At 36.2% G+C, this 9,750-nt stretch overlaps 1 protein-coding gene across 1 annotated transcript; it reads right to left on the bottom strand.

Moving 5' to 3' along the window:
* Positions 1–989: 989 nt before the first annotated feature.
* ELOVL7 (ELOVL fatty acid elongase 7) lies at positions 990–7,808 on the bottom strand. The gene is made up of 5 exons (XM_009708753.1): positions 7,731–7,808; positions 7,256–7,312; positions 5,415–5,520; positions 2,476–2,612; positions 990–1,199 (listed from the first exon to the last, which is right to left on the bottom strand). The coding sequence occupies exons 1-5, from the start codon at positions 7,803–7,805 to the stop codon at positions 996–998; spliced, it is 579 nt and encodes a 192-aa protein (XP_009707055.1). The 5' UTR covers positions 7,806–7,808; the 3' UTR covers positions 990–995.
* Positions 7,809–9,750: the final 1,942 nt, after the last annotated feature.

Genomic DNA, 9,750 nt, shown 5'->3' with positions numbered 1-9,750 from the left:
ATAATGAAAAAAATCATCAGAAAAATCTTTCTAGGCATGTATTTCAATATATAATGGAAATGGAAGAAAATAGAGCACAGTATAGTCATGCTAGGTGACATTTAGGCTTCAATCAAAAAATATTTTTTAAAACTTATCTGAGGACTAAGATTTTGGCTACTGAATTACAAGATTTTTTTTTCCCTCCCCTAAACAGCCTAGGCTACCAATATCAAAATACATCCATAGGTATATTGAATAATAAGTATATAAGGCTACTTTGGTGAACAAATCAGCAAGATGTTTTGATCATTACACTACAAATTTGCATAATCCTCAAAGTAGTAGCTTTCCAACATTTAGAATAATGTTCAAGTGAGTAGAACATGAAATGAATTAAATTAATTTAGTAAAAGATAGTATATCCAAAAATTTATGGTCTTCAAATGAAACAGCATACCTTGACAGATTAACATACATTCCTTTCTTTAAAGTAATACAGTTTGTAAACACATGTAACAATGTTTATGTATTAACTAGATGAATAATAAGCTTTTGATTCTATAATCAGTACTTATTAAAGATTCATTCTTTTAACAAAATGCAGCTGACAGTTTCAACAACTTATAACGTTTACGGTGAAGTAATTTTTCCCCTTCAGTGTTCAAAGTACTCAGTACTCGTCATACACATTTTAATTTTCCCAATTGATATCTTTATTTTCATGCACCTTCTAGATAGAGATCATCTATTCATTAATTTCTTATTGGATAGACATGAACAAGTTGTTGAAAAAATGCCTTTTTTTTTTTTCAGTCAGAGATCCATGCTGCTCCCCCCACCCCAAATTCTGAATCCCAAATAACTTATAGTAAAAATACAAATTCTGGTTTTGGAAGATAACATACAAAATATACACCATGTAGCGTGTGCACCTAAATATCTTGATTGTCGAGTAGTGCAAGTTTCCACTTTGACGTATACATTTTTTTTTGTTTTAGAGACAACAGTTTGTTTCACTGATCTTTGCTGATCCCATTTCTTGCCATCTTTGGTAGTCTCTGTCCCTTCGTGTAAGCATGGTACCAGAAGTGGAGAAACAAGACTAAAAACATAAAGCCATAGAGCCAAATAATAAACATGAAAATTGGATACTGGTACGGACAATCATCCATGATGTAGATTTGTCCTATGTGGCCTGTAATCATAACAAACTGGACCTGGAGGAAAAACGTGAAGAAAAGAAGTTTTTTTAAATAAATGACAAACTTATTACAGAAGTTTAAAAAGATTCAGCATAACATGCATACAGAAAAACAGAAAGCGGGGAGGGTGGGGGCTTTTTAAAATGACAGAGATCCACCTTTACAGCCTCTCTCCCAAAATGTCACTCCACTGAAAATCATTTTCACAGTGTAAAGAAAGAGAAGTCCTGGGACAAACTGAACTACAAGCAGCACTGAGAAACCCATACTAGGAGAACAGGAGCCTGCCTGGCCATTTCCGAGAAGAAAGGAGGAGGCAGACAGTGTTTGACCAGTGACAAATGGGAGGCTCCTTTAGCAAAATTAGCCAGAAAAAAAAAAAGGCAATCCTTATAGGACTGGTGAACATGAATTCCCACCTTCCCCACACACTAGCATGTGACAGAAAAGTCTGCAAAAGTCCCAAAAAACAATTTAATGGAGAATTAAAAAAAAAAGTTCCACCTGAATTCCAAGTTAATAATCCACTGGTAATGCCTCCAAGATGAAAAGACTAAGTTATAAATATTCAAGCTAAGTTGTTCAGAGTTACACATGGTTACATGAACTATTCTATTAACACCAGACCTGGTGCAAGCAGGCAGCCATGGCTGCTTCTCTTTGCTCCTTTCCCTCCTCCATCAGCATCCTCACTCAGGCCAAACTAACTGTTTAGCCCAAAGGTGAATTTTGAAAATTTGGCTGTTAAAAAAGCCGAGCATGAAAAAGCACCCAGAGAAGTAACCTTTTGAAAGTGATAGAAGGCTGATACAACACTTAATGTAATTACTGTAGGGGTGTTTTTTAATACTCTGGGTTAGAGAGAAATAAATTATCTAAACATTTATGAAAGAGCAGACATGAAATTCTAAAGAAATAATTCTTTCCCTTTCTTCACTACTAGTCACATGTGTATTCTGTACATTAATTATATTTTCTTGGTCTAAACTTACATTCTAATATTTTTTAAACAGAAAATGAGTTTTGCAAATATATTTACCAAGTACTGCATAACTGAAAAGCTCATGTGTCCAGATCTGTGATTATACTGAACGCTGAAGTCAGCAGATTTAAGTATATAACTGAGGGGAGCTCAGAACTTTTGTTTTACTCAATTACAACAGGAGTAAATATTGTACTCACTGTAAGCTACACACATTAACATAACTAAAAGTAAAAATGCATTGCATTAAGTCTGCGTGAGCCACAATCAGCTTTCTGAGAAGTGTTTATGTCAAAGTAAGTTACCCACAAGTTGTATAGTTGTCATGTATTTTTTCCACCACAAATATTTATGATAGGCTGGTCCCAAAGAACAGATTCCGTAATAAGTGTACATGACAACATGGACAATACAGTTCAGCAAAGCATGAAATGTTCCTAAGCCACCTGTAGAAAAACAAAACATAGTAGTATTATTGCATCAGGTATTTAAAAAGCCACCTCAGGTCCTAGTAGTTTGTTTTGAGCTGGGTACCACAAAACCTACAGACTTTGATTAACCCTCAAGGTATTTAACCTGAATTGGGTTGACATCAATTCTGAGGGATCGTATCAGTTTCCTCTTTTGGAAAAGGCTTATCTAAGCATTTCCAAACCAGCAATAAAACCTAGCTGATGTAATTATCTGTAAAATATTTTAGTGGATTTTTTTTGTTCTTTGGGTTCATTTTTTAATTTTTATTAAACATATACATGATGAAGACACAGACAATTTACTAGAACACTTCTTTTCTAGACATTGTGATGAACTTTGCAAAGCTCTGGAGGATAAGTAAGAATTCCCTCTCCAACACAGATTTCCAAATTCCAAGGGAAAGAATCACAGTTTCAAACAGTAAGTTTTTGGAATCATGACCTAAGTGAGAATCTCACAAATCCATTGTCCATCTCAAAAGCATACTTGACAGTGAAAAGGAAATTTAAGGCCAAGTAGCCCCATTTGGGGCAAACTCATGACTGAAACTGGTAAGATAACCAACATTTCACAAAGCAAGTGAGGAAATACTTCCTTTTCCATTAGACCAACTATGGACTTAGATGAACCTGCTCAAAGTGATTTTATTTTCATGAACACTAGAAATTATAGGTAAAAATGATCCAAGGAGTGGCAGACAACAAAGTATTTTTAAGAAAGATATGAACGTGAAAATACTGAACATCGAAAGAAAAGATGACATAAAAGCAGACATTTAGTGAGGAAAAAAAAGCCAATTTTCCATTAAGAATCATTCAAGTTAAAAATAAAACATATTTTGTGATTTTAGTAGCTCACACTGATCTTCCTGCTGGATAGATAATAACGCCTCCACCTGTGATTGCAAACTTTCTTTGAAACTTAGCTATTTGTATTTTTAAAAATAATTCGAGTGTTCTTACAGTTCAAACATACATACTTTTTTTGGCTTGCACAGTGAATATTCAGAAGAAAAAAAATAAATAGTTAAAGCAGAGAAAAAAGAAAAAAACAACCTAATCAACAGTGCAAAAATATGCTCCAAAAAGCAACACCATACATAAGCACCATTTTACAGTTCCCTGTTTATATCAAATCAGAGAAGAATCAGCATCTCCATTCAAACTCGTTGTTTTTTTTACAAACAGGTTGAAAACTTGATCAATGCTACTATTTAGAAGGACAAACAGTGATGAAACTGAACACGAGGTAATCATCAGCAGGACTGATGGAAAAATATCAAGTTATCAAAAATAACAATATTTGGAAAGATTAGTACAAAGATAAGCAATAGAGTTGTAGGAATAAACACAGCTCTGTATGAATATAAGGGTCTATTACTAGCAGAGGACAAAACAGTTCATGCACACTTTGTTAAAAGTATTTGTCAAATTATCACACAGGAAATTTGGATCTGATGCAAAATGAGAAGCCTGTAGCTGATATACTGATCTGATGTCCAGATAAAAGGCAGACAGTTAATCACCTATAAATGGAACCTTTTCCAGGTTGAAGAGCAGAGACTGTTAGTTGTTGGGCTTTGTTTCTTCGTTTTTTCAAATCTGTAAATACACTGAACTGTATGCTGAGAAAACTATTCACACTTTCATAACTAACTTAAAATACCAGTTACTCAGTAACATTTGAGAAAGACATGATCAAGACACCAGCTTCCTAATAACAGAAATCCACAAATATAGCAGAAGTATATCCTTTTATACACTAAGAAAATCTGCACACTGGACATGTTCAAAAGATCCCATCTACAAATTTTCTGGACTGTTTCCAGGTCTTATTTTTGTATTCATAAAATAGGCACTGACAGATGAGATTTAATAAGCAATGGTTCTCTTCATCAATTCCTCACTGATTTTCTGAGGGAAAAAAACATGCCAGAGAACATGAGTGAAGAAACATGTACAAACCCCCCATGTTTCTTAGTAGAAACTCCTAAAAAAACCCACACCCTCCTAGAGATGGACTACTAAATGACCATGCATTTCTCCACTCTGTGCTTATCAGGCTATTCTCATGGCAAGCTGTATTTATTAGTGGTGCACACTAATAAAGTAGCATAGGAAGATGCATGCACAGACACACACAGCACGAAAGGAGAAAGTGAAGATAAGCTAGAAGTGGACAAAGACTTTCAATTTAGTACAATTCAAGTAAGTTTCTGTAATAAGTAAGGTTCAGAAAATACTTCTGTAGTTTTGTAAAAGCCAAAGTATTAGACGTGAATGAATCCCAATTATGCTACCTGAAGCCAGTAAAAATAACTGCAACAAAGCCTGAATAATTTCTCAAACAGGCAAAAAAAGAGAACACAGTCCTCCCCTCCAGCTCAGTTCTCACATTTCAGAGGGACAAACAGTTTTGAAGTAGTTTCAACAGAGTTATCTGCCTTATACGTCTCCCCTAGCACTTCTGATTTTGCAGTCACATCTCTTTTTCATGTAATAATGCTCTTTGTTTATATTCAGCTCTCTCCTCTGTACCTTCCCCCCCATGAGAAACCAAGACTGCACAAAATGCTGTCAAATAAAAAAAATAAGCACTCCCCACACATTTAAATAATTACGGTGATCTCAGATGTTCCATGAAATACTGCAGACATCTAAACTTGAAAACATTGACGTTCGCAAGATTTTTAATTCTGTTCTTTAAATATTTTTGTCTAGCATAGTTAACTTTTACTACCAGCAGATATGTACAACTTAAACTCTCTCCGCTACCTGCAGCAAATTTGACTCCAAACCACCAGGTCCATGGCATGATGGAATGATGAAAGACATGCAGGAATGTAACTTGGTTGTTTTTCTTACGCAGCACAAAAAATATCTGAAACAGATTTTTAATGAACAGAATGTTACAGGAGATAATCAAGCCCAACATACTTACAGAAAACTGTATGTGTCAGTGCTGGTTGCTCACTACTATACATTTTAAAATTCTTCACAGTTGCAGTCTTGGGAGAAGAAGGGAAACTGAGGCTCTGGATACACAGACTAGTTTTCAAAAAAAATTAAACCAGTATGTAAAATCCACCTGTGGAGTCTCAAAAGCCAGGGCAAGCTTTGAAAGCAAGTGTCCAAGGCTGAGCCATCACCTGTGTGTGCAATGGACAGCATAAGATGCACTTGCTTGGACCAAGAAGCATCTACAAGCATCTGATTTTAAGTCCTCTCAACTAATAATGCAAAGCCATTTGAGTAAATTAATCAAAGGACTACCAACAGGTAGAGACAGTAGAAAAAACTGTTAGAGAAACAGCACTTTATTATATATACTGACTTAGCTACCCTTGGAAAAAGGCAAAATTGGATAGAAGGTATGTAGGTATTCTTAATTGATACTGATGGGCCACATTTTAAAGGACAGACATGGAGGGAAGTTTTAAGGGAAGACAGGGCAAGAAAACTGTAAGAAGTCAGGTCATGCAAAAAGTAGTATCAGATGGCAAGCAAATGAAAACAGAAGAAAAGAAGTCTGGTGTGCCAGGGAAAACATTTGGAGACAGCTGACAAATACAGCGAAGAAATTACTTTTGCAATAAAACCAAAAAACTGCTGAGAAACAGGTACCTGATTGGGTGGATTAAAACAAAACAAATTTTTAAAATAATATTTTTTCAGGCCCAGGAGTAATTACAAAGGAGGAGTCTAACTAGTGAGTAGTAAAGGTAAATAGAGGACTAAACTTGCCAGGCTCTTCCAGCTTTAGCATTCCTGGTCCTTCCATTACCATTCCTGTTGGCTCAGTCAGTAAGATCTTGCCATGTTGAATCACGAATATTTGCAGATGTAAGTTACATGGCTAGCTTTGCTCACAGGGTTTTGAGCATCCTCATGCTCATTGAGTCAGCTCCTGAAATCACCACTATTGTGCCCCACACAATAGGGCAAATGAAATCACAGCTGATTCCAGCACTCAGCTGGTTTGAAAATAGCTAAACCAACTCTGCTAGGTATCAGTCTTGGGAAGAGGGGAAGGCAGCTGGCTGCTGGTGGTGAGCAGGGTCTGCATCCTGCTTCAATGCATTGCTGCTCAGACTTTCTTTGAAACAGGTTAGAGTGCCAGCCTGATACAAACACATCTATAGTCATGACCCCCATGGCATACACAGGAATTTAGAGCAGGTAGGTATGGCAATTTATGCTGCATTCAGAGCTGCTGACATAAATATTCTGAATGTAGAAGATAAAATCTGCAGACGACATGGAAAAAATTCAGCATGATCAACACTGTTTTTTATCTGCAGTGTTGAGAAAAGCATTGCCATAGCACAACAGGTTAGTGTATTCAGCTCTTAAACAGACAAGTTATCAGGGCTTCCTTAATTTTTTAAAGATGTGTTCACACATTAACACTTTTCCTGATAATCAAGGAATGACAGTGTAATGGGACAATAAAATGAGCAGAGATAGTAAGGGTAAACACCTTGATCGTATTTCAATAATTGAAGACTGGAGGGCTAAATAAAAAGGAATTTATACCCCCAGTTCCCAACAGCACCAGTTCTTCTACTGAGAAAAGGAAACATCACTAGTTCTTTTATTAGGCTACAAATACTTACAGTGTCTAGTAATTCAATGAATTTGGAAAAGTAGTAAAGCCAACAAGTTCGTACCATCTGCAAGAGTAAAAAACCCAGAAATTGTCAAATCGTAATAGTCATAAATAAAAGTAAGCAGCTGCTGGAAAAATAAGTAACTATATAAAGGAAAGTATTGGGACAAGTAAGTGGTGTCACAAAGTTGACAGAAATATTTAAATGTATGGTTTGGTTGTTTTTTCTTTAAAAAACACAAAACACTTTTTAATCCTGAAGGAATTTTAAAACCAAGAACAACAAGCCAACAAATACATTGCCTCTTTCTTTCTCCCAAACAATCAACCCCTCCAGTTAACTCACATGGTCTACATTATGCAAGAGGGCATTTCCATTTAGTGCATTCCACTCTATGGCCGTGCATTTGATTGTTCAAAAAGCATTTCTAAAAATAAAGTCAGTGTAACATAACAATTTGGCTTTGTCTTTGGCAACTTACTCTTAGAGCTGTAGGTGACCTTGAGTAGTCAACGATATCACACCGGAATGAGTACCCTGTAGCCCAACCTGACATAAGAAACTGGAGCAGAGAAAAGGGAAAAGGCAGAGACTTACTTTATGTCTTTTGAAAAATTCATTAATTTTGGATTACTTTTGCAATCACTAAGCAGGAGGGGAAAACAATATTAAAAACTTGTTGAATCAGCAACCTTGTCAATCATCTACCTCTGTGTGGGTTAGCTACCACAAAATCCTTTGCTGTTGCAGATTATTGAATATCTAATTCCAAGACCACACCTATAGACAAAAACTTTCTTCCTACACTCATTATTTCAGCATTAGTAACCAAAGAGGACAAACAGCTCCATCTCAAAGCCAATATTAAAAAAAAGGCAACTTACTGTGTACATCAGACCACAAAAACATATCAAACATTTTGAAATTTTCTGAAAATTACTATCACAGCCAACCATAGTAATACTGAAAAGAAACCAGCACAGCACCTTAACAGTGAAAGAAAACCAGCACAACAGAAAAACATGGCTTAATATCATTAAAGACAAGGAACAAATCAATATGCACTATATTTTTAGTATGATAGTTTCTAAAGTTTTGCTTAGTTAAATTGCATGATTCAATTATTTTCACAGATATGAGCAATGAGAAGTTAAGGTTTTACAATTGAGAGCATGCGCCTGACAGAAGGACTGTATGTAACCAATACCATTTAATCTTTTCTTTGGAATATATTAAAGCTGGGACAAGAGCAACATTGTTAATATTACACTTTGCTCATTCCCCTGCCAGCCACTAGGACTACTGTATCTTATGTGTTTATAAAGTGCTTCTCATCCACTGATCATCGCCATCCACTCATGCACGACAGGAGGTTCAGCTCTCTCAACAGATAGACGGATTTAGTCCATTTAACTTCCTAAAAGAATCAATTGCTTAAATAAAACAAGAGTTGAAACACCACCAAGACAGCACAATACTAAAGCACCCACCAAATGGCTCGGTTCCAAAGAGGGAAAGAATCATCTTTTTGCTGAGCACCAGACAACAGCAGAAATTCAATCTGTTACACTCGATCCATGCATTCTTTCACGAAATTGTAGCATGGAAGTCTTGACAGCAGAATACTTGTGTTACTGTCAGATACTAACAGAATTTTTTTTTTTTTTTTTTGGTTTCTGAGGGTTATAACCTAAACCAAACTTGGCACCAAATCACAAAATGAAGTTTGGTGATTTTTCAAAACAAAGCCTGAACAGCCAAGGGGTGCGTGTTGCCTACAGCTTTCCACACAACAGTCACGACACAAAGTAGCTGCTGCTGCACTACCTTCAGAGTACTGTTAAAACAAATGTCAAGTAGTTCACTGTAACTCATGATGAAATTTATGCAAATTGAGCTAACAGAAAGGTATCCTGCCAATTTGGCACAATAATCTGACAACTTTTCATTACCGGTTTGCCAAACCTGAAATAGCCATATAGCCAGATTTAACACAAAAAGAGTCAGTACTAGCATAGTAATGCTTCACCAAGCAAATGTATAAGGCTGTAACTTCATACAATACTGTTGTTAAATAGCTAAACTTTAAAAAACCAACCAAAAAACCCCCAATACCCCCAAAAAACTCCCATCAACCTAAAAATACCCCACCTCAAAAAAACCCTAACCCCCTCCAACCCTCCCCCAAAAAACCAAACCCGTTCTCCAAGCCCCCCCAAAAAGCTCCCCACCCCAGCCTCCCAAAAACCCCAACCAACCAACAAAAGTGGCCCAAAAAACTCAGACATTAGCTATCTTAAGGTTTAAGGTTCTAAATTAAAGCTTCTACATAGCCTATATTATTCACAGTTAAGGATTTTTAAGTCATTCAACCCATAACACTACACAACTCATCAGGCCTTCCAGTCTTAAAGTCTAATATTTACGTGAGCTATGAACTAGAGGAAAATCTCAACATTCCTTTTGAGAGAAAGAGTATTTACTACGTTGGGGCTGGGGGG

Source organism: Cariama cristata, unplaced genomic scaffold (genome assembly GCF_000690535.1).
Source record: "Cariama cristata isolate BGI_N322 unplaced genomic scaffold, ASM69053v1 Scaffold43150, whole genome shotgun sequence".
In the NCBI taxonomy this organism is placed as follows: domain Eukaryota; kingdom Metazoa; phylum Chordata; class Aves; order Cariamiformes; family Cariamidae; genus Cariama; species Cariama cristata.
Note: the sequence above shows the minus strand (reverse complement) of the source record. Positions and strands in the feature narration are given on the sequence as shown.